General features: G+C 41.8%; 1 protein-coding gene across 1 annotated transcript in view; it reads right to left on the bottom strand.

Moving 5' to 3' along the window:
• Positions 1-10,358: 10,358 nt before the first annotated feature.
• Positions 10,359-25,336, bottom strand: part of ANKRD33B (ankyrin repeat domain 33B) — a 38,650-nt gene continuing 23,672 nt past the window's right edge. Inside the window, exons 2-4 of the mRNA XM_057428886.1 lie at positions 22,392-22,521; positions 17,220-17,360; positions 10,359-12,247 (exon numbers count right to left, since the gene is read on the bottom strand). Coding sequence (XP_057284869.1) covers positions 11,397-12,247; positions 17,220-17,360; positions 22,392-22,521 — 1,122 coding nt within the window. The 3' untranslated portion in view covers positions 10,359-11,396. The remainder of the gene's footprint in view (positions 12,248-17,219; positions 17,361-22,391; positions 22,522-25,336) is intronic.

Below are 25,336 nucleotides of genomic sequence, written 5' to 3' on the forward strand. Positions count from 1 at the left end.
GTGCTGCCACACCCGAGGACAGGCTGTCATGCCATGCTGTGGTTGACCACTGTACTGACCACAGTATTTATATTTAGTTCAATAACTTCATATAAATCAGATGAGAAAGGGTTGTGTTTCCTCCAGCCTGTGACAGGGTTTGGTCTCAGCTGTCTGGGGCATCCTGTTGTGGTTTAAGCCCAGCCAGCAACCCAGAACCATGCAGCCGCTTGCTCACTCCATCCCCCTTTCTCCCACCGCTCCCGGAGGAATGGGGAGGAGAATCAAAAGAGTGTAAGTCCCACGGGTTGAGATAAGAACAGTTCAGTAACTAAGGTATAACACAAACCACTGCTGCTACCACCAATAATAAGAATGATAAGGGAAATAACAAGGGAAGAGAATACAATACCACCCGTCGAAACCCAGCCCAACTGAGCAGTGAACCAGCCCTTCCAGGTAAATCCCAGTTACATCTCTGGCATGACATGCTGTGGTATGGGATACCTCTTTGGTCAGTTTGGGTCAGGTGTCCTGTCTCTGCTTCCTACCGGCTTCCCCTCCTCCCTGGCAGAGCAGTCAGGACTCAGAAAGTCCTTGGTCAGACTAAACGTTTGAGCAGTAACTAAAACATCGGTGTTATCAGCACTGTTCCCAGGCTGAAAGTCAAAAACAGAGCACTGCACCAGCTCCTCAGAAGGAGAAAAAAAACTGCTACTGCTGAACCCAGGACACATCCCCATACACATCACACCCACTCGTGAATCTCTCTTGGTGCCTAGGAAGTTTTTACAATCCCATTGAAACTTCTCCTGCCTCAGCTATGTTTCCAGTCAAGTTCAAAGGGACAAAGACAAGCTGATGCTTGAATACTGCACAGACTAATTAAAAAGCAGTCTTGCCCAGACTAGAAGTGGTGACATATCTGCTGTTCTTCTAATGCATTTATCAGTGTGTGCTCAGAGCATCTCATACTCATTTTGCAAACTTTATTGTCACATGTCTGGGTTTGGTAACTGTGACATGACTAGCGTGCCTGCTCTGGCACAGGGGAGAGACCTTCAGGCCATGAGTGAAGGAAATGCTGCTTTCTTCTGCTCTTCCCTGGCTATCTGGGGTCTGTGCAAACCCACAATTGTCTAAGAAGATTCATGTGCATACATGAATGTGATTTTTAAATAACTGGTGGAGAATTACCACTGTTAAATTGGAACTTGGCTTTGTTTTACTTGCTGCTGCTGGGTTGATGCCACCACCTCTCCCTCCTCCCTTCTGCCCCAGGTTCATTTAAATTCCTTCTAAGTGTTGTTCCCTGATATGTCTTCTCAGCTGGCACAAGGCTTTCAGAAGAGCCCAGTTAATGGGAAATTGCAACACAGGGATTTAATGGCATTTAGACTGCACGGACCTGGCTTTCACTTTCATAACTTCATAAATCTGTTAAATAGCCCACTGTTAAATAGCAAAAGCTGTAACTCTTCAGAAAAGTATGGCATAATGGTAGTGTATGAGGCAAAGCTTTTTTAGTCTTGTATTTCTAGGCAAAGCTTTCAGTGTACTTTTTGCTATACAGCAAATACTCATTTACCAAAGGAAAGCACTTGGTGTGAAAAACAGGCCAAAGACACTATCAGTTTCCCGTTACTCCAAGAGTTGTATTTACTTTGTTTTTTTCATGTTTTGAAGGTTTTTGAAAGATGACACCTTTAACAGTGTATTCTGTACTGTGAGGAATGCACAAGCACTCTTGCACATCTTTGTCTTCTGAAGCTGTAGAGGTTCAGCAACCCTCCAGCCATGAGCAGCAGATGATCTCTGTTATGGATGTGTCCAGCATCACCATCATTTGAGATCTGCAGACTTCCATCAGTATTGCCCCAGGCTTCTCTCTGACCCCTACTCTGCATGCCTCTACCATCTGTAAAGAATTTACGTGGTTTTCCAAAGCCAATAAATGACATGTGCTCTGCTTCCTTGATTGACATTGTTTTCATCATGTGGGATTTTTTTTTTCTATGGGTTTTCCCATCCATCATTTTCCCTCATTACCTGACAACCAAAAGCTGACCTTATGAGTTAACTTGGGATTTAGGAATATATTTCTGTCTAAATATGCTGGGGAGACTGATGCACAGAGCAAACAAACAAATCTGACTGGAACCAACCTTCCAATCTATCCAGCATGTGCCAACACAGGAACCACTGTGGCTTTGATGCTTCTGCAGATACCCGTGTGGTGATGCTGGCTTTATTCTGTTTTCTTCCCTCAGTGTTTTCAGCCATATTCCCCTGTGGTGGTTGTTTCCTTTCTCTCATCCAACTGCACATGCTCTTTACTTTGGTCATATCCTAGCCAACTGGTTGTCCTGGGTTCAGCAGTAGCAGTCATGTTTTTTCCTTTGTGTTAACTGGTGCAGTGCTGTGTTTTGACTTCCAGCCTGAGAACAGTGTTGGTGAAGCCGATGTTTTCAGTTGTTGCTAAGTGATGTTTACCCTGACCAAGGACTTTGTGAGGCTCATGCTCTGCCAGGGAGGAGGGGAAGCCGAGAGGAAGCAGAGACGGGGCGCCTGACCCGGGCTAGCCAGGGAGGTATTCCATACCACAGCACGTCATGCCCGGGGTGGGGGGTAACTGGGAGTTACCCGGAAGGACACGGGCTTCCGGGTGGGACTCGTTTCTTGGCCGGTGGTATCGTATTCTCTTCCCTTGTTATTTTCCCTTATCATTGTTGTAGTTGATGGTAGCAGTGGTGATTTGTGTTGTACATTGGTTGCTGGACTGTTCTTGTCTCAACCCGTAGGAGTTGCACTCTTTCGATTCTCCTCCCTGTTCCTCCGTGAGTGGGGAAGGGGAGAGCCCCGGGGGGGGGGGCTCAATTGCTCTCAGTCTGGCACCACTCACTGGGAGTGAGTGGGTTTAAACCATGACACTGGTGTACAGCAGTCAGCTCTTCACAAGGGCCTAATTTTATTGCTTTTCCAATTTAACTAATTCTTGCCCTCAGGAAATGCCACTCAATCCTGACAAATATAGCACACATCCTATGTCCTGGGAGGATGGGCTTAGGAGGGAAGGAGACAGAGCTTGCCTACTATGTTTGAAGATTTTGCCTTCCATGCTTATAGATTTTCTGCATGTTTTTACTTTCTGGAACGGGTAGACACATCCTGAAGCTGAGAGTTTTTTTTTAGTGGCTAAAAATAGCTACAGTTATGGATGTGCTCCGAAGAGTTGAAGAGCGTACCTGGAGATAAAGAAGGAATAGAGGTCTCCAAGCAAGCCCCAAACTTGGTGGCTGGGAGGTAGGATGTTTGCCTGCAGTACTTGGTTAAATCCCATGGTTGACTTCTGTTTGAGCTGTGTTTTACAGGAGGCGGCCTTGGGAAGACCTGCAGACAGGGAATTACTGTAATCCAGCCTGGATGTCATGAAAGCATGAATTAATATTTCATCTTCTGCCTCTGACTGTTGTCAGGCTCACTTTGTTCCTGAGCTGGGGCTGTGATCCTCAAAAGACAGCCTTGAATTAAAGATTAAGCCAGTGTTTTACTTGATGGAACGAGAGCAGTTCTCTGCGGAGGGCGTTCTTACCCAGCTCTACATGCAAGGGTTTAAAGTTTCCCAAACCCAAATGATAGAGCAAAGCTGCAGTGTGGTGCTGGGGACTGTGTGAGGGGAAGGGTCTCTAGCAGTTGCAAGCCATGTTAATGAAAGTGAGACTGGTAATTAGCCAAAAGTGAGCAAGAGGCACTGAAATGCTCCAGCAGGTGCCATTGACTGCTGTGTATGTGAGAGCTCATCAACGACAAGCTGTAGGAGAAAAACGAGTATCTTACTGTCCTGTTGGGAAAATGAAAGCTGTAAGGAAACCAGAATGGGTCATCAGACAGTTCAGGCCAGAGCCTTCCCCAGGTCAAGGGTACAACCCTCTGCCCAGTGGCAGGGCAGTGCTTTCCACTGAAAACAATTTAGTTAAGCTACCACAACTCTCTGGGTGGAAACCCTGATTTCAGGATGAATTACTTATATTGCTTTAATCTTAGACTGGTTCTGATTGGTTAAGACAAGTGAATATTAGCCCAATTAAAACCAGCCCGAGGGAGTCTGCACACAGTTGTTCAGCTTAACTTTTCAGTTAAACCAGTTCAACTTTTTATATTTTTGGGTTTGTCTTTAAATACAGACAAGACCTGCCTAGTTCTTCATTGGCCAGCTGACATGCAGTTTAAGTAAGTCCAGCACCTTTATCCTTGGCTTTCTCTGAGCACAATATCTTAGTCAGTCATGGGAGCCCTAAGACAATTCAGGGATTTAAGCATCATAAATGGGCACATTGTTAAGCAAGCGATTACCCAAGAACATGGAGAGTTCTGTTTGAGCATATGATCAAAACCAGTGCCCATCCGTCACTGTGACTGAGATGACTGCTGCCATACAAAGAAGCCTGGTTCATGTGTCTCAGCCACTGAGTAGCTGACAGTTTCTTGTAACAAAGAGCTGATGCAAGACTCTCTGGAATGCTGTTGCAGAATACCCTACATAAGCCTAAAAGGACTCTTGCAAAAGGCTGCCTCATAATTGCTGGGAAACCACAGGCAAACACTGCTCATTGTGCCCATGACAATAAAATGGAGGTGAGTACAGTCAATTGTATGAAGAATAATAACCACAGTTTTTATAAACCACAAAAGAAAAAGTGATTGTGTAAAACATCCATTATGTTCTTAACTGAGCACGTTTCAAATCTGAGTTTGCTAAACAAATTTTCAAGAGCAAAACAAAGCAAAATTATCTTAATGTGTCTGGTTTGTTCACTTGTATTGCTCACCAAGCAAATGCTGTTTTATTTCAGTTATAACGATGCACTTCAGGAGGTTGCAATGGCAGCTTTTGGAAAAGGATACCAGGTGGTCAAAGGCCACGTATCCCTTGCATGGAAACTGGGTAAATCCTGAGTGACAGTTATGCCATTATTCTTCCCTGTGAAAGCAGCCAAGCTGTTAATACAGCATGTCTGCTTTCAATACAGCTATGTTTGTATATTCTTTTGAAACACTGCTTCACCTTGTTTTGGAACAGAACTTTTAGGGGAGTCTTTACTTAATGGCATTGCTTATTGATTTATGTCACACTAGCACTGCCACACAAACATTCAGAGCATCCCCACGCTACTGGTTCTGCAAGAAGCTGGCTTCAGTATAATGGCAGTAAGCACGAGGAAAACTTAGCTCCTGTTGCTGAATGCTGTAGGAGAGTAAATATTTTATCATGTTTGTCAGCAGAAGGCTGCCTATAGAGACTCAGAAAGCGCCTTTGGTGATGAACACTGCCCTGAGCAGATTTCAGTTACTGTGGCACCGAAAGTAAAATTACCACAGGTACACAGACAGCAAGAGATGTTTGAGCAGTTCCTGTGCCCCTTTCTTAATCCACATTTACAAAAGCTCACTGTTCCATCAATGCCCTATGAGAAACAACCGAATGCATCCGGGTTGATGCTTCTGAGCATGGATTTTGCACATCTGCTGCTTGAGGATTTCTGTTTATTTTTTATTTGTTTGGGAGGAAGGGCTTGGGCAAAGCAGCAGACTATCATTCATGTGGGAAGCTGCTATAATGAGAAGGGGAAAAAGCCTGAGTCCTTTTTCCCAACCTCTTCTGTTTTCCCAAGAGTGGACTGAAACAGCAGCATTTGGCCCACTAATTATCCACCAACCTCTGCGCAGTTTTATAGCCATAAAAGAATGCCACAAACATTGTAAATTCAAACATGCTGAGAGAAGTGGCAAATTTAAACCTGACTAGGCAAAATTAATATGCATAACAACTTTAATTACCCAGCAAAACACAGTTTTTCCCAGAATCCATTGCCTCTTTCCATGTAAGCATTCCACAGTGTTCAGTGAAAAGGCAGCTGGTCTGTTTTCTCTTTGTAGGCTCCATATTATACCCTGAATGATTTGTTCCTCTTACAGAACAATTATTTAATATTAGCTTTCTTAGCGATGGTCATCATTAACATATTTGAGTGTTTCACGTTATCACTGGGAGGTGAGAGCCTTTTAATATGTATGTATTTTATAAATTCCTAAATATATATGAAGGAGGCTCATATTGAATCCCTTTCTTTTAAAATAATCCCTTTCTTTTAAAATAATCCCTTTCTTTTAAAATAATCCCTTTCTTTTAAAATAATATATATATATATATATATATATATAAAATATATATTATATATTTATAATATATAAATATTTTAAAATAATCTTTTAAAATAATCCCTTTCTTTTAAAATATATATATATATATAATATATATATATATTATATATATAATATATTATATATATAAAATATATTATATATATAATATTTCTTTTAAAATAATATATTCCTTAGCAGACCAGCAGACCAGAGCAAGGCTTTTCACTCTTGTCTACAGAATAGTCAGAAAAAATTGGGTCAAAAAGCCAATATTGTTTTAAATCAGAGACATACCACAGACATAGATGTATTTTCTTCCCTCCCACTCCTACCCCCCCCCCCAGCCTCCATTACCTCTTGTCCACTCCTCCAGGGCTTATCCCTTCCCACTGTTATTGTTATATGTGATAATGTTAGCTTAGCAGTTGTCAGTGACTTGGGATTCAAAGATTTAGTTGCAGAATTTACTATATGGAGATTCTAATGAACTGTCAGTCCAGTTTCCGTTTGCCTTGAGAAGAGGGCGGGTGGAGATCTCAGCTGCTCTCTCTGATGAATACACTCTCTGGGTGTGTAATTATCGAAGTTATGAAGAAGCTCTTTAAATGAACCAAATGTCCATATGGGTTTATAATTCTACCTGGGATAATTTAAAAGAAAGAAAAAGTGAGGATAACTTCCAATTCTGCCCTACTTTATGGCTGAAGTCGCTAAGCAGCTTTCTTGCTGGTACTTGTTATATCTTCCTGAAGAGCGCTCAAAGGAGCAGAGAGGGGCTGCAGTTTTCCTGACCATCTGCAAAACTGTCCAAGCCCCTTTCCTTGGGGCTCAGAAGAGATACAAATATCTGTAAGAGGGTGTCACCTGTGTGTTTCACACAGCTGGACTTTTCCTGGAGCTGCCTAACTTGTGCAGTGGAGCTCTTCCTCACTGCTTTGGGCACAGCCTGGAGCACTGACTGAGCCACCCAGCAGATGGATGGCTCTGAGTGACACGGTCCTGCCCCTTCCCTTCCTTGCTTCCCTGCACTGGCTCCAGCACTTTTGTCTAGCTCATTAAATTGGCAGAATATTAATCCATAAAATGCCAGGTTTTCTGGGGGCACATAGGAACTCATGGGCAGGAAGAGAGGGACATGGCTTCCCTTTCCAGCCTGTGGACTACCTGCCACCTCTGGGTATCTAACCAAACTGTGGAGTGTTTGAGGCACAATGAGCAGACCCAGCAAAACCAGGCTGCATCGTATGGATCAGAGAACAAAAGAGGAGGCTTCAGCAGCACAAACCACCTGTAAATTGGCATACCCTGCATATCAGGTCCTAATTTCAGTCATACTTCGGGTGTTTCCTGCAGAAATGTAGATGTCTATAAAAGAAATACCCTCAAAGAATGTTACATTTTTCTATCCAAGGTGTTTTTTTACCAGCTGCTCTGGTATCTGTCCCATGGCAGATTAGCATGAGCATTCAGAACTATTAAGAAAAAGGCATTCAGTGGAGAGGCCCAGAGAGGATTTTTGTCAAGGCTTAAGGAACAGTTTTCATTGGCATTAAAAACCCCAAATGAATCATACGTAGTGGCACAAGGATCCAATTATGTGTAATTCTGTGTTCCTGCCTGAAAAGCCTTCTGCAGGGTTAGTGATCTCTTCCTTGTGACACCTTTGCTCTCCAGAGACAAGAGCACAATATGATTTTCAAGAACATTGGGAAGTGCTTGGCATTTCGCTTTATACCATCACTGTATTAAATTGCTTTTGCTTACTGTAGAAGTCAGCCAGCTCATTGGGCTGTTTGCTCCCCAGTGAGTGAGCATTAGATGGTGAGAACCTGGCTGTCAAGCCAAAGCTTACAGTGTACAGAGACAAGCAATGGCAGTGAAGGCAGACACAGCCCTTGCTCCAGCTTCACTCACAATGCTCAGAAGCATTGTTCCCACTAACATGCCAGACTGGCATTGAAGGCCTGTAAAAAACCTTTCTCCACCCTAGGAATCAGTGTCCCCTTCCCCTCTGTGGGAGCATCCTCCTACAGCAGCATCTCTGCCTTTCTTCAGGGGCCCAGCTCCCAGGAGGTACTGCCATGGGTTCGCATACTGGTTTTAGAAGGTAAACTGATGAGCTGCTTGAGTGACCAGGAGCAATGTGAAGTACAGCTGGTATTGCTTGGCATTTCATAGTTACAGGTCTCTTGAAAAACAACAACAACAAAACACAAACCATTCTGTTTGTGCTGGAATCCATTAGAAATCATATCCACCTTGGGGGCAGCAGCTCAAGCCAGGCGTGCAGCTTCCACTACTATGGTCCATTTGCCACAGGTTTCTGGAAGCATGCTTTGGGGGAGCTTTTCCCAACCTTCAGATCCTTCAGACAGACAATAAGAAGAGCAAGAGAGAGGCGCAGCACTTTGGTGAGTATGGTAATGAAGAGGAGGAGTAAGACAGCTGGGGGGGGTGCAGTGGTGCAGCAGGGGATGAAGGCAATGAGGAGAGACCTATGCCTGCACTTCCCAACCCAGCTAGTGCAAAGCTTTACACAGATGCACAGAATGGATCCATGCTGTCTGTAAGGATGCCAGGGGACTGCCTGCTTGCAGCAGAGTAACGTGGCTGCATGTCATCAAAGCGATAGCTTCTCTCTTGACCAAGGTGGCCATCAAAGGTTGATGCTGGGACAAATGTAGAGGTTTCCTTTTACTCCTAGGGAAAAATTCACAAGGAGTGGAGGTTAACCCACAATAGCTCCTTACAGGGAAACCAGACTGCTTTCAGATGATACTGATTAGTCCATTGGGGAAAGTGGGTGGGCTTTTTGATCTACTGAAAAGTGAAAGACAGCGTGTTCAAACCACCCTGAAGAATAAGATCGCCAAATAAGTTTGACAGTTTGTGCTTCTTTTAATGGAAATATCACATATTTATACACATATACACAGTAAAGTACAAAGGGCTAGAAAACTGGCTTAGTTTTCAGCCCCTAATTCTAACATGTTAATATCTGTATGTTAATCCCTGAGAGCACCTACCAATTGTATGTCTCCTGCAAGTGATATTGAGAGTGCAAATTCAAATGTTCACCTGCAGCACAGGTTGCTTTTCAGATACTGAATCTGAATGCTGAACCTTCTGTATGCTGAGTTGGCAGTAAAAAAAAATTAATAGTTAAAACCATTCAATCCAGTGCACAAATTTGAAATCCATTATGAATCCATTGCAGTATCTTTGCCACAGACAGCTAAAAGCTTGTCTCCCTGCTCTCCAAAGACATAAGTTTAGCTTATATTCTCGTTACCAAATCCATAACAAAATTGGTGCCTACAAATTGCGCTGATGCACTTGCAGACTAAAATCCTTTTTATATTCACAGTACTGGGAAGGTTGATTAGCAGGGTCAATGTTCCTCCAGCTCTGACCTTGGAGGCTCCCTGGCAATGCAGTCCAGCCAGCACAGCTACTCCAGCAAAAAGTAAAAGTACAGGCTGTGTGGAAAACCCTTGTTTCACATGTCTGCCATAACCTCTGTCAAGCCCTGACTGTGCAGATGCTAGCTGGCAATATCAATCCGGGCACTAGTTTTCAGTCAACTGAATTTATTTCTCCCATGACATACACAGTTTCATTACAGCTTCAGTGAGACCACAGACAGCCTTTGTGCTGTGGGAGTAAAGGATGGGAAAGTTTTCCCTGCCTTTAATTGAATGGAGAAGCTGGTGACAGTGGCAGCTGGGGTCTGCCAGAGTTCCAGCAGAGTAATGATGTTAGGACACACTGCAGCACATGTCATTTCAAATGGGAGGAAAGCCTGAGAAAGTGCTGTATGTATGACTTGCTGTTTGCAGGTGACCTCTGCTTTCACAAGCGTGGTCTTTTTTTCAGCAAGCAGCAGGTTTGCAGCCCTTCCTTAGCAGAATTTGCCAGGGTTTGCCATGCCAGACTGACTGCTGGTAAAGGCAAATGGAGCCTTAGTGTGGACCAGAAGAACATGCAGCAACCTGTGAGAATCGCCACTTCGAGTCGCACTCCTATACTAGAGAAGGTATTCTCCCTTTGTTGAGGGAGAGAGGTGAGGTACTGCCCTCCTCGGGCACCCAGAAGCATGCTACCAAAGCTCACAACAACATCTGGCCATAGTTTCCTAACATTTAGTGGCCGAGCTGCTGCATCTCTGACTGCATGTTCGTAGCATGTGGGTGGATTTTATACCTGGGAAAATTGCTTGAACTGCTATAAGCTGCATAATTTTCCTGTCCTGGCTGTAATCAGGAAAGGTTCACAATAAATCTGGCTGTTTTTTTTTTAACAGGAACTTTAATATCAACCTAAAAATCCCCACCTATGTCTCCCCATCTCCCTTTGTTTCACAGTTAAGCACAATGACAAAAAATTCCCTGAGACTAAAGAGGAGACAACAAATGGCAGATACGAGGAAAATGAATGGGGGTGGCAAATCTCAGGTGATGGGGGCATTAGCTCAGCTTCTCTGTTGCTCAAAACAAATCACTCCTGCCCCTGATTTATACCTGCAGAGGATGTGAATACCTCAGCTACAGAAGTATTCCATATGCGGCCCTTTTTTTGTTCAGCTGAACAAAAAATAGCGTTGAGAACTGCATCCATACAGACTGTATAGAGCTGTAAATTTTAATACCTATCCTGTCTTAAACTTTGATTACTGGGATTAAAATAAAGTGCTTAGTATATCCAGAATGATTGTAGACCTGGATTTTCACTGCCCACCAACACTGTGGTATATTTTAAACTTTTTATTATTACTATAAAACCTTGAAATACATCTACCTAAGGAAGGAGAGGGAGGAAAGCCTAGTGTCAAAAACACAACTCCTTAATTTTGCCCATTACAAAATGAACAAACACAAAACATGATCCCTTCACACATGCTGTTTTTCAAGCCATTTCTCAGTCATTCACCTGGAACTGGAAAAAAAAAGGAAGCTGCAAAAGGACTGCCCCACTGACAACTTCCTATCAACAGCAGACAGGCAAACTTAGTAAGTCTTCCACCTCAAAATACCTTCCTGCTCCACCATCAGACATGCCACAACATAGCCCTTGCACTGTTTCTGCACCTGAAAGGCCATTATTCAGTATTCCATCTCCATGAGCAGTGGGCATGCACAAAGGCATTCAGTCTGTTATCTTGCTCAGACAACAAGACTAATGGCTCAAAAACCTTCTAAGAAGCTGCCTTTAAATCAGGTCCTGCATCTGGCAGGAGACACCTGCTTCAGCTTTTGAGCCTCTGCTGCTTTTTTCTTTTCCTGTTCCTCTGCCTTCTTCCGCTCCTCTTTTAGCTCCTTGTACCTCCACTTGGGAATCTGCAGATAGGGGTCATCCTTTGCACTGCTCCTCCTTCTAGACTTTTCTGGCTGGAAGGTGGGAGGAGGAGCCTTGCTGACTCGGACTTTGGGGATTACAAATCCTGGCCTGACGCTGCTCCTTCTGAGCAGGTGGAGTGGCAAGAGGCTTGCTTTCCTAGTGGCTATGGTGTTCACTTGAGATACTGCAAGGCTGATGGGCTGCAGGCTGGCTCGCCGGTCCTTCTTCTTGGGGATCAGCGTGACTTTGGAGTTCTGAAATAGCTTCTCGTAGCTGCTAATGTGATCTTTGTCCTGAGATCGGATCTCCTCGGCTCTCTGCTGCCTAAGGATTTCTTGCACAGCCAGTCTGCGTTTCCCCACAGAAGGCGGGCTGCCTGGGCACACAGTCCGGCAGGACAGGGCAATGAAAGGACTGCGCAAACTTGTTGTCACCTTCACCATATGGTCAAGGACCCCGTCTGCTTCTGGGCCGTAGAAAGACCGGAATGAGATAGCTGCCCTCATGCACTCAGAAAACCTCTGCAAACAGCTTTTTGGCTCTGCAGCCTTGGCAAGAAGTTCCTTCATCTTTGGCCATTCTGGTTTATATTGATCACAAAGCTGTTCCGGGCATGGCCTGTCCATCAGCTTTTGCATGATGAAGGCAGATTCTGATCTTCCTGTGTAACAAGCCCATTCCCATGAAGTCAGTCCACGGCTTGGGTCAGTCGCATGAACATTTGCCCCTCAAAGAAAAGAAAACCAAGTAGTGTTAATTAATGAAACTGCCAGCACTTTTGTTGCTATGATCAGAGTGAAATCAGGGAGATCCATACAAGAAAACGTCACATATGAAACTCAATAATATTTGTGTCAAATGGACATGCCATAAGGAGATACCCGGTTCCTAACTTCCTGAACTCCTGATCTGCTAGAAAAATAAAAAATAAGAAAATAGGTGAAATTAAGGCTACGTATATGAAATTCTCTTAATGCAAAGAATGACATAAAGAATTGAAACTGCATTGAATGTTGCCTGCCATTTTAAAATCCATTCACTTGAGCTTGCATGAAAAGAGTGATGAATACAGAAAGAAACACTTCTGTACACAAGAATCCTTCCCATAAAAAATAATGGGGTTTGCACTGACTTGAGAGGATGGTGACATGGGTAATCAAACATAAGGAAAGTTTCCATATATGTTAAAGAGTGGGTAATGGACAAGATTCCTAAGTCTCTGCAAAAATACCTAAAAAGAGGATGCTAGAGACACAGAGCAAGAGTAAATGTGGATGGAGAGATTGTAAGCAAAAGACCTGATGTCAGTTTAAGTGTAATTTAAGTGGAATTTTCAGCAAGGACCACTCAAAGAGAAAGCACAGGGGCACTGCAGGGAGTCAAGGATGGGGTCCAGACTGGAAAGCAGAGAGGAGGCGAAGAAGAGGAAGATAGAGGAGGAAGAGTTAATCAAATTAAAGCTTTATTAGCTGTGGAAAGGATTGCAAGATCTCAAAGGCAGCAGGGTTTGATAATGTTCCTGGCTGCAGAAGTCAGACAAATCAGTGAGGGGAGGAGCAAAGACTTAAAAAGACATGTCTTCCTGCTGCACTAACCTGCTTTGAACTATCCTACCCAAATTTCCTGCCCCTTAATCTCTCCAATCTCAGGCTGGCTTCTTGTCCTGTTGCTTCTTAACACTTGATTGGGTCTTCACTCCTTCCCAGTAGAGCTGACCAGGAACATGGCAGATTAAGTGGAAGTTCTTTCCATGTCATACACACAACAGGCAAGGATTTATCACAGGGACAACAGTAAATAAAGGAATTGTCTCCAAATATAAATTTTAATGAACAGTATGTTCTGCTTGTAAACAAGCAAGAGGTACAGTCAGCTGCTTACCTTTACCTTTGAGAAAGAGACCTGCCAGCTCCGATATGGTGCAGATGACCTTGGATTTGAGACGTGCAAAAAGAGCTGTGAGGGAAAGTGCCCACTGGGGACTCCTCGTCTTTGCTTGGGGGCTGCACTGAAGCTCACACACTCAGCTCTGATCCTCGCTTGAGCAGTGTTACAGTTATGCCTGTGCCTGGCCATGTGCCTTGCTGATTTGGAGCCTCACTCACAGACCTAATTTCTTGTTTTGACTTCACACTTACCTTAACTCTATGGACTTGCCTGTCAATCACTGCAGTACTGGCTGATCCTGGCTATTTTCACCAGCCCTGCTCTGTTTCTTCAAGAAGCACCTTTGTTGATGAGGCTAGTGCCTCTGTGTGCCTTGCTGTCACCCTTGGCTTACCTCCATTTGAAAAGAAGCCCAATCCTGCTGCTCCCTGGCAGATGTGTCCCTAGGTGTTTCATAAACTGTATCCCAGGAAACAGTACTACAGAGTATTGAAATTCCGATCTTTCAATTTGTACCTTATACCACAAAACCACTTCTAAGGCATGATGTACTACTGCGGTATTGATTCTCTGTACAGATCAGGAGACATTTCTGAACAGCCTTGTCATTCAGCAGATTGCCCCATCTGGAGGAGACATGAATAGTCATGTCCCTTTTAAAATGTGATAGCAGTCTCATTGAACTGTCATTTCCCTGTAAGTATAGCCTACAGGTTTTCTTTTAGAAAAACTGCATTTTGCCAGTTGCCTTGATTTTCCTACGAAAGTTGCATTAAGATCATTTTCAGCACAACTAGTTTGAATACAGATGCCCCTTTGGGATACCGATATCCTATTTGATTAAGAAGGTTTAATGTCCCTCTTGATGCAAAACTGACATCCGGAGTTTAAAGATAGGGAGTGAAAGAGCTGAAGCATCTGTTACTGACTTGTTTTATATGTGGTATTTAAAGACCAATCTCCAGATCCACAGCCACTCTGATGACTTTACTAAAGTAGCACTGAGTTTACACTGGCGATTACAGCAGGGCTTGACACATGAATTGCAACCAGCATTTCTGTGTTCCTGCTCGGGCTGGCTCGCTTGCTGAATGCTGTCATCAGCGCAGTCCTGGCAGTGCAGCAGCCTGTGACAAACTGCCAGTGAGTGACTGAGTTCCCCCCTAACTCGCTGTGCACTCAGGAATAGCACATTCAGATGTTCCAAAGACTCACTTTGAAAGAACAGCATTATGTCCAAGTGTCTCAGAGCGCCTTAATCTTGTAATGATTGACCTTGGCCACCCTCCAGGAGCTCAAATACCAGAAAGAGCAGTCACTTTGACAAGCCAGCTCCAATCATCTGCCACACGTTGCCCTTACCTCTTGCCCATCTGACTGTGTTAAGTTCGTGCTTAGGGGGCTATGAAGGTGAGTTACTTTCCTCCTGCATTGCCATAAGTAGGGGCCTGTCAAGAGAGCTCTTACCCAAGTCCCTAAACAAATACTGGGTTTAAAACCCTACTGGCTGTAACGCATTTTCTGTGCAAGTAGACCCACAGCTGATTATGGGTGTTTTCCTCCTGTTATTTCCATGCATGTTTTAACATGGAATTTTGCTGGTTTCCTTGTGAAATCGATCTTTTGGTCAGCAAGTCTTTAATAACAATTTCTTTCATCTTCTTCAGCAAACTAGCACTTATTATCAGCTGCCACTCAGTATCTCTGAAGTCCTGAACACTTCTAAATCCATTCTGAATGAGCAGCTCCTTCCCTCCCTACATTTCACCAGAGTGTACAATGCTAAAATATAATCAGATATTAAAATGGGTGCAAGAAATTTACCATGCTTCCTGTGTGGCCTCTATTTTGAGCTAAAAATGTGAGGACCTGCAAAATACTCACCAAAACATGTATATAAACTACGATTTAAAACCAGTGTATAATAATGGTACACCTCTTTAACCAATACATGATCTTTGGTATCCTTACTACCTCTCATGCACTAACAGGCCAATGCATCTTTCTACAGGTAAACATATACAGATATGCAGGCTAACAAAGCCGTTTTCTGTCTGGCTAAAGTTTTGTTCTCCCTAATATTCTGGTTTTTTATGAATCATGAAAACAAGAAGGTGGCTATTTGGTGCCAGAGGCAGAAAACACATAGCAAACCTTGATACCAATACTTTTTGTACAAGAAGTAGAATAACAAGGACTCAGTTATCTACAAAGATGGAAAGGTTGTGAAATAGCTTCTAGTGATGAAAGCAGAAAGAAGAAGCTTCCATCAGATCTCCAGTGATAATAACAGAAAGCCATGACACTGTAAGGTCAATTTGACAGCTCATAAGGCCTTGGGATTGAAGTTTCATTTTCAGTGATAATTTATAATGGGCACTGGAAAATTTGGAAATAGTATCTGCATGAAGTATGTGTTGGTCCAGAAAGTGCATCTGTGTCTAGCAGTACTCTAGCTCTGACAGCCATCTTATAATTTTGTGTCATAAAAAATTAATTCCAAAATGAATGATCCCATTCCAAAGCCTTGATTTTAGTAAAAGAGGCTACAGAACCTTGCAGAAAATAATATGCTGCTTACCACATCATCCAAACTTTTCCTGTGTCTTATCAACACCTAGAAACTAGATGTCATGAAAATGAATGACAGTAATATCACTATGCTTGATAAATGCCTGCAGCTTAAAATATTCATGTTATGAGGGGGTTAGACTTCTGTGACAACAAAATCACTGAAATGAACCACTTATTCAAAGTCTCTCTCAATGAAATGGACCTGTAGGATTCACAGTCTAGACAGGAACAATATTCACATTAATTTCCATAATATTTGATTTGTGTCAAATATCTGCAACTGAATTACAAGAACGTATACTAATATATGCTAGTTATTTAATTATTAGCTAATAATGTATATACCAATTATTTAATGTAATAAAAACATACAACATTGTGTCTAAAAGGTGCTGTATGCTGGGAATGCTCCTGTAGAGGCTCTTTCCCCAGTGCCTCTTGCCTTTCCAAGATCCTTTCACCTAGCAAATGCATACAGCTGGAAATTAAACTGCAGTCAAGAGCCCACAGCAAGAAACATATTTCCTATTCTCAGCTGAGAAGAGAGGCAGGTGGGCAGAGATGGAGCTGCTCACTGCCTGTGCCTCTACTCCCTCCATCCAGCAGATACAGACCTGCTGGTGCCCTATTGCCCATAAACCTGAGACCAAACTCAGATTTGTAGAGGGGTTAGAAAGAGGGGTTGTTCCTTATGTTGCCAGATTTACCACCAATGTCCCCTATGGGATGTGAACCCTACACCCAACTCTACTGATGGGAGCCAGAGCCCTCAAAGCTCTCCACTCCCTGCCCCAGACCTGCCATGGTTGGGCAGAGATGCAGAGGTCTGGCTGTGGATCCACCACCATCACACAGTCTTGCAGTATCACACCCAGAGAACTGGCAGCAAGAGACCTGTGTGTCCTCTCCAGCTGTGTCATGAACTTCATTAACTCCTTGTCTACAAATCTTGATGATGACACTCCCCAAACCCTCCTGGAGACAATGAATCTCTTCCTGAGAGCACTTGGAGAACTCCTGGATGGGTTTCCATGGGGAAACTGAGTGCTCCTGCACCTGCAGCACGTGGCTTCACCACCTTCTCTCTGACTTTATGTTGCACACATTTCCAGGGAAGGTGGCAATGTACCTCTCAGAGTAAATACCCAAACAGACAATTTTCTTCTTGGTGTTTGCATGTGACTGTCTAGCATTTACAGTTAGATGATGATGAAGAAGCAACAAAGCACTTTGCATACCTGCCAACATCAAGGCTTTCACACATTCAGTTCGGCCCTGCATTGCAGACTTCATCAGTGCTGTGAATCCAAACACATTCCTCTTCTCAATATCAAGCCCAGGAAAATAGTTCAACAAGTAATTTGTAATGGTTATGTGCCCTTTAAAGAAAAGAAAAAGCAGAGATAATGTGCCACAGAATTAAAGTTCTGTCTCAGGGTTAAACCAAAAATTACTCCTGCAGGTTTGATAACTGAAAAAATGCAGATAATTAATAAGATACAGAAACCCCACATTTTTATTTTTCTGGCAGTGTAAAGCCACTTGTCTATTCTCCAACAACAATAAAATGGGGCTGATGTTCAGGTTTGGTACTAATAAATTTTGTTTCTAAAAGCAACACTTGTGCCATTCATGTGCCTTGTATACCGAAGTAACTGGTGTCAAAGCGTGTACCAAGTAGATGAAGACATCTCTGGCTAAATGGTTGGAAGACCAATTAAAACATCAAGTCTTTATAATTGGACTATCAGAACAAGAAGAATATCTAGTGCCATTATGACTTATTCAAACCAGTTTTCTCTTCACTTGTCATTCATTTTATGATGCTTTGATGCTTTATGAAATAATGCAGTCTGTCAGGCAGCTGCAACAATCACAATTTAATTACTAGGAGCTGTGAAAATATTCTCTTATCTCACTCTGTAGTCCAGCTGAATATCCTGTGATGCATGTCATTCAGATTCATATAGAAGTGTTACTGATGCAGATTGTAATTCATACAGGACAATTTTAAGTCTATGGTGTCACATCTGGTGCAGATTTCCTCAGCAGTCACTTTGTACCAACATAGTCCTGTATTCACTTTGGAAAGCAAGTTAAGAAAATCTTTACCAAATAAATTAAGACGTTTTCCTTTATTTCCTGGAATTTCCTGGCCTTGGCTACCTTGCTGCACAATAACTGGAAACTGTCCTGAAACCTGAGCAGATGTAGAGATAGTGCAGATCAGCTCAGCAATGCCAGAATCAGAGATAACCCACTAAGGAGTTCTCTGTACCTTGCACAGTCTGATGCAAATGAAATATAAATATTAGGCAAACTACAAGAAGCTGAACAAAGAAAAGGTGAACTGGGTGCAGGGTGGGATCAAGTGACCCAGTCCTGCTTACTCAATACACAAGCTGTCTTTATGGAATAAGATCAAATCCTATCAAGGTATCAATTACTCCCAGGAGAATCTTTGTGCCCAAATTGTTTTACAGGACATGCTGTGTTTCAATGATTTTCAGTGTGCGTCTTCATGTAGATTTTGGAACAGCTGAAATACTGCTTTTTGATCACAGAAACTGGAGACAGGAACTGAAACACAGAGAAATAGCAAGATGAAAGATTTTTCAGCAGTTGTTATATTTCTAAAGATGTTCTTCCCTTTGCCAAAAGCCTAGCTGCAGTAAAAGACGTTTTGCAAATCTGGGATGATCCTAAGAGTCAATTCTGAAAGACCTTGCTCAGCCAAACTTCCCCAGGGGGCTACAGATGACCTCAAATGAGACAGAAAAAATACCAGCAATGAAATAACAAAGAAAATGAAGAGGTTTGTGGTTCTCAGAAGTTTTGTGTCTCAGGGATTCCTGAAAACCACTTCAGTTTTAATCTGTAGGAGCTTCTGTCCTCTGGGGTTTGCTTCAAATTTCTAGTTCAAACATATCAAATTCAAAGCAGAGCTCAGAGTTGCCAAGTTTTTGCTCAAACCCTGTCAAACACTTTTGATTTAAGGCCATAAGGTTTGCTTCAGTTCTCCTGTGTCTCGGCAAACTAGAAGCGCATATCTAAATCATAAGCCAGGTGAGGCTTCTATGATTTAAAGTCTGCTATGAAAGCTGTATGCAGTTCTAAAACAAATTAGCCTGGCCTCAGCCAGTTTGGTGATACTGAATTTGTATCTGGCTTTTGCTGTTAGTAAGCCAGATCTATCTTCTACCAGAACTGGCATGCTAAGGTTGCACTTCCTTGCCCTGTGAGCCATATTTAGAGATCAGCACAGAGGTCTGTAATAGCTTAATTCACTTAATTGCTGCCTATAATGAACAGCAATATTACCTAATAATCTATGTAATGAAGGCAGAAGGATAAGCTGTATAATAAGGAAGATGCTCTGTCATATAACATCTACAATTTCAAACTGTACCTGCAAAAAGCCTGTGGTTGGCCTATGGGTGGTGAATGTTTTTTTCTGGATGGGTGGAACTGAAGATACCCAGAATGTTTTATCCTTTGAATGGGTGTTTGTGTTCTCGTGTCTCCCCTAATAAATAGAAACTGGGATAAATCCTGATTTTGTGTTGCTGCCTCCACAGCACTGCCTCAAACTGGCTCCTGTAACATAAAACGTCTATACTTTGTGAGAAAATAAATAGAACTCTCTCTAAACACCAGTGCATGCCAGTTACCAGACACTGCTGCTTATGTAGCTGTGTCCTCAGCAGCAGCAGAACGGAGAGGAAAACAAGGTAATGTGATTTTCCTTCCTTTTCCATTTTTTTGAAACCACTCTCCTCCCTTTCTTTCCACTTGTTATTTCAGTCTCTTGTTTACATCAATCTCCCATATTTTTTCCTGCATTGTTCTTGTACTGACATTTAATGATTTTGCTTCTGCTTTTTTAACAGCATCACCAACCATTTTTGGGCACCACCTGCTGCAGGCTGCAATGAATTTACAGTTTTGTAAGGTAAGCACTCTTTGAGAAGGGATCCCACCTCTGTAAGAAGCATTGAGAATGCAAGTAAACAGACCAGTTCTCAAACCTGAATTTTACACACTAAGCAGAGAACTTTGTGGTTACTTTTCTACACTATTAAACTTGTCGTGAAAGCACTGCTGTTCACTGATCACTCCAGCCTATCATTCTCTGCATGGGTCAGCCCATGCAAAAAAATGTCAGCTTTAGATACTTTCTTTGAAGGATAAAGATCTTAAATTACCAAAATCAATATAAGGAATTGAATTCACTTCTCTTCTGAGACTCTGTCTGGTCTTTAAGATAATTCTACTTAACTCAAGCTAATGCTCAGATTTAAGCATCATGTCTGGGCAGTCACGAAACAACCCAGGTTTCAGGCAAGTGTGGATTTTAAACTTCTCTAGCAAAAGTAAAGAGGCCTCCCTTCCATCTCCCTTAGTATCTGTACCTCATGTTACAGATGCAGCCTCTGAAACACAAAGAATGATCCCTCAGGACTGCAGCCTCTTTCCCATCCAGCTTCTCTTCAGGGTCTGATGTCACACCTGGTCATATCAACAGTGGCAGCACCTTCTGAAACCTTCCGATATCACTTTACCATTAACTGAAATAATGTGGATTTGCTATTAGACTTTCCATAGGAAATCCTATACTTTTGGTATAAAAAAAAACCCGCAACAAACAAATCCTCCACTAAAGGAAAGCTCACATAAGATTTGCTTTCAGTTCTTTATAATACTACTAAACATTTAGCAATAATTAAGCAGCATCTATTGCACTGTAGCTCCTCTGGTTGCAACGTTCACCTCACAGTAATCTCTATTAACACTACAGCAGTATGTTGTGATAATGAGTTAAATAACTGGTGTCAACACTGTAGCTCAGGATTATCACAGGCAGGGGAAAACATCCAAGTTGCTAGGAGTTTGTATTAGCTTCTGCTGACTGCAGTCACTTCCAGTTGCTTTGGGGATCAATAGCAAGTACTGGCAGAGAGTGTCAAGTCAATGTCAGCTCTCTGGATTAATTCTGAGCTCATTACCATGAGTTATAAAGGTCAGGAAGGAGTCAGTATTAAACCTTTTACAGTCAAAGTTTATATTATGGCAGATAAATCCAAGTAGCTTAGTTTTGGAGACTTCTCCACTTTCTTTGGAAAACTACTATACTCATGACTTTGCTAGGGACTTTACTGTGGCTGCAATTCTTTCTTCCAGTATCCAAGACCTACCTGTCAGTGACTTCTTTAGTGGATTTCACTTTTTGGTGCAACAAAAAGCAAAGTTTGGTACTATCTGGAAGTGTCTAGTGGCAATATTATTAAATTAGCATCAAAACCAAACTGCTTCAGTCTTAAGACACGGCTTCTAATGTTCATTGACACTGCTTGGTGGAAATTTGTTTCCTGCAGGCAACCAGGATATGGGAGGTCATACCATGTCCCATGAACTCCCATGAACATTTCATATTCTTCAATAGTGAGAAGACATGATAAAGACCAGATATGCATTTCCTTGCAAAGTTGCCTTTGAGGAGCATGCTTGAGGAATGCAAAGGAAACCATTGATGCAGAGACAGGCAGCCTTGGAATAGCTTTAGACTACAACGTGATGGTCTACTTGGTTAAATTTTTCTTCACTTACATGCTTTAGCACTTTATTAACACTTGTAGGGGAAAACTACAGCTTCACTTAAAGGTTAAAGCACAGTGTTGCAGTTTTAACAAAAATAATCATCTGATGGCTTTTGAACTGTACACTAGTAACTCTTTGGGGACCATCTCTTACATTCATGTGCTTTATTACACTTATTCACTGAATATTACCATGCTGGGTGGGACAAAATAAAACTTGGAGATATAAACTCTGCTCTCACTCCAGTCTGCATCAGGATTAACATGTCTGTTATAAAAGCAGCATTGGCAAACACTAGACCCTGGTGAGATTGTAAAATCTATGTAAACAGGGGTTAAGGGCTTTTTGCTTTTACTTATGGAGTGGTTGAATGTCTTAACAGCTAAGATATTTCTGTTACTGCAGACCCGCTGAGTCTGGTGCCACAAGCATGAGAAAAGAGATGCTATCAGCACTAAAACTGCATGTTATATGACCAAAATGTTGACTGGTTGCTTGCCAGAGCAAACATAGGAAAATAAGCTTAAAGAAACAAAGCACTATAGTACACACAAAAGATTTTCTTTACATTAATGGTATCTACTAGAAATTTAGGGCTTTTCCTGTCTTAATTCATTGGATAAATATTACTGTTATTTGACTATTTATTTCAAAGAAAATCATGGCAGACTTACTTAGGAGTGGACTTGTCCAGGATTATTTCACACAGACTAATTTATTTCAGTGCCTTGAAAAAATTGTAAAAATAACGGCCACAACACATACTTCTCCTAAGATCCTGCATGTTATAGAGGTGAAACAAAGAGCCTTACCAGCCTGTGCAGCTGTAATGAGAGCCGTGTTCCCTTCATTGTCTTGCCAGTTCACATCAAGGTGTGGGCATTGTGCTAAGGCTATTACAATATCCACATAACCTTGGTAACAGGCAACGATAAGACCATTCTGTAAGTAAAATATAAAGAGAGAGTTAGGTTTATCAGACTCAGAGAAGTTTACTGAGAAAACATACTAGGCCCCTTTTTAATTTTATTTTATTTTTTCAGACTGAAGAACTGAGAAGGTATCAGCCTAACTAGTGATTAGCTCCAGGCACAATGTTCAGATCCAAAGCACTGCTTTTTATCTCTGCCCTTTGGTGAGCAACATTTGGTATTCCTCAGAAATACCTAAGAGAGTAGGTATTGTATTATGTTACTTGGAAAGTAAGTGTTTATAAACAGCTTATGCTTATATGGCTGTGTACTCTAAATAGAAATGAGAATATATCAGATTTTATTATATAATAAAATGAACCCAGCAGGTAAGATGAACTGGACTTGCTCTGAATATTAATGCTCTGGAAAACAACTGCTTGTTCTCTGAAGGGGAAGTGGTAGGCAGGAGTTGTGTTCATACTGCCAGTTTGGAACTTCAGGTTTCCCATTAGAACTAGACCTTTTTTAATAATCATAAATATAATAAAATTGCTTTGGAGATCCTGTATAATGTGTTTTATCATGGTTGGAAGCTGTGAAATTTCCAGGAGGAATCTAAGCTAGGAGGTAAACCTTGTAACTCTGCTTGGTACCAAGACAGTGTTTCACTCCACAGCCGCAAACTGACAGCTTCCCTAAAATAGAGCAAAATACACTTGTCATTAATTAAATGGAACTACAGTACTTAATTCTGGCTGCTCACTTGACCACTAGGATTAAAACCATTATCTCTGGTCTTCAAGATTACTCAGGCAGCCCAGTGTTCATCCTCACAGGACTGATGGTTGTAGGGGAGGGCAAATCAGTGTGGATAAATCAGTGCTCCCTGCACTCCCTCTTCACTGCCAATGTATGAAACAGTTTTTCTGAGCTCAGCATCACTATCTGACTATTGAAAATATAAGGGCAGAGACACAAATCTCAACCTCTCTGGTAACCCTGCCTGCCTAAAACACACTCACACAGACACGATGCAAGTCCATAACCACAAAAGACTAGCAAGAAGGAGAAACCAGTTATGAAATCTGAATGGCCCTCCCCAAATCCTTCATCATGTTTTTAAAGCAGCTTTCGCCTAAACAGGTATATGTGGTGCTTAGGGACATGGTTTAGTGATGAACTTGTCAGTGCTAGTTTAACAGTTTGACTTAGTGACCTGAAAGTCTTTTCCAACCTAAATGATTCTATGATTTTATGATTCTCTTTATTTCTTTTCCCCATGAGCGCTACTGAGACAGAGACATTCATCAAATGACAGCTGCCACTTCTGATTTGTCATTGTAACTGGTGTTATTCTGGATAGTCCTTTTGGCTTAGGTGGCAAACAGCTTCATTAAGATACAGAGGCAATTCCAGCACTTTGGGATGCTCACAGGCCACGTAGAGTATTTCTCAATTACATCTCTCAATAAAATATTATCACTCTGATTTCTTTTATTCTCAATTCACTCTTGTCCTCAGCATGAAGCAATACCCTCCACTGTTTTATAAAGAGCATCTCCATTTCCTTGTGAAGAACCTGTAATACTGCAAGCCATTCTACAGAAATTGCACAGAGGATTCTGCTTAAAGTCATATATATACATATTCACTAAAATGTATGTAATCTCCTGGTGGGGTTGTTCAGATAATCCAAGTTTTACCACGATGCAATCATTCTTGGCTTACGGAAAAAAAAGTGCCAGTGTCCACTTGGTAGGGACTTGAGCATTATTTTAGTTCTTTAATAATTTAATTTTTCACAATATAGGCCTTTACAACTCCAAAAACTCTACAGATTTAAAACATCACCCCGTGATTCAGTAAAATAGCAGTTCCTAATGAAGTGACAGCAGAAAACTAAGTATACAATAGTTTGGAGAAGACCTAAAATTTTTGACAATAAGAAGGGGGATCTTACTGCTCACTGAAAAAAAATGGCATTTTTGAAGAGAGTCCTATTTTCAAAAAGCTGAAAGAATGACTTAAAGCAGTTACCATCTCTAGTGGAAAAAAGTGCTTCACACAGTATCCGAAGGATGTTTTCACTGGATATATTCACAGGATATTTTTATGTTCTAAAAATACTTACCAGATGCTTAAAAAAAAAAACAACAAAAAACAAACCTCAATTTTTGTTTTTTTTTTAAAAGAAAACCAAACTGTAAACCAGTAAACTCAGCAAAAGCAAACAACAAACATCATCTCTTTTTTGCAAGAGTCTTTCACATTGCAGTATTTAGGGACTTTTGTCCTACGTTTAGTGGGCACCTCCGTCAGACAGGATCTGACATATTTACACACGCTTGTGTTCTGATCTCAGCAAACATGAGACACAACTTATCTCAAAATCAATCAACCTCATTCACCAGTCTGAGTTTCCAAACCAGAAATATTACTTTGGTATCAACATTTTCTGAAGTTTTTCTTTCCAAAAATGCTATCAAACACCGATTGCTTAAAGATAAGGAAAGGCAATGGAGAGTAGGAGCTTTCTGAGGGATTACATGGTGCAGTAGCATGGAAAATCATTTCTGAAAGACGGTTGTATGAATCTGAAGTGGGTCAGATAAGAGTGTGAGAACCTGGTGTTTGACAGAGCGTGCCCAGCACTGTCTGGTTGAGAAGCAAAACAAGCAATTGCATGAGGAGATAAAAACAAGTCACTTTAATGTCCAGGGCTGTGAAGCTGATGTAAGTACTCTCTGATTATGCGTTTCATAGGGAGATAGGTGAGACAGACAGCTTGATGAAGGGCTTCTTTCCTTTGCATAACTCTTCCAAATGTGTCAGATATTGAAATG

This window comes from Pezoporus wallicus, unplaced genomic scaffold (genome assembly GCF_028554395.1).
Source record: "Pezoporus wallicus isolate ANWC-B61680 ecotype Strahan unplaced genomic scaffold, APGP_CSIRO_Pwel_v1 contig_6658, whole genome shotgun sequence".
NCBI classification, from domain to species: domain Eukaryota; kingdom Metazoa; phylum Chordata; class Aves; order Psittaciformes; family Psittacidae; genus Pezoporus; species Pezoporus wallicus.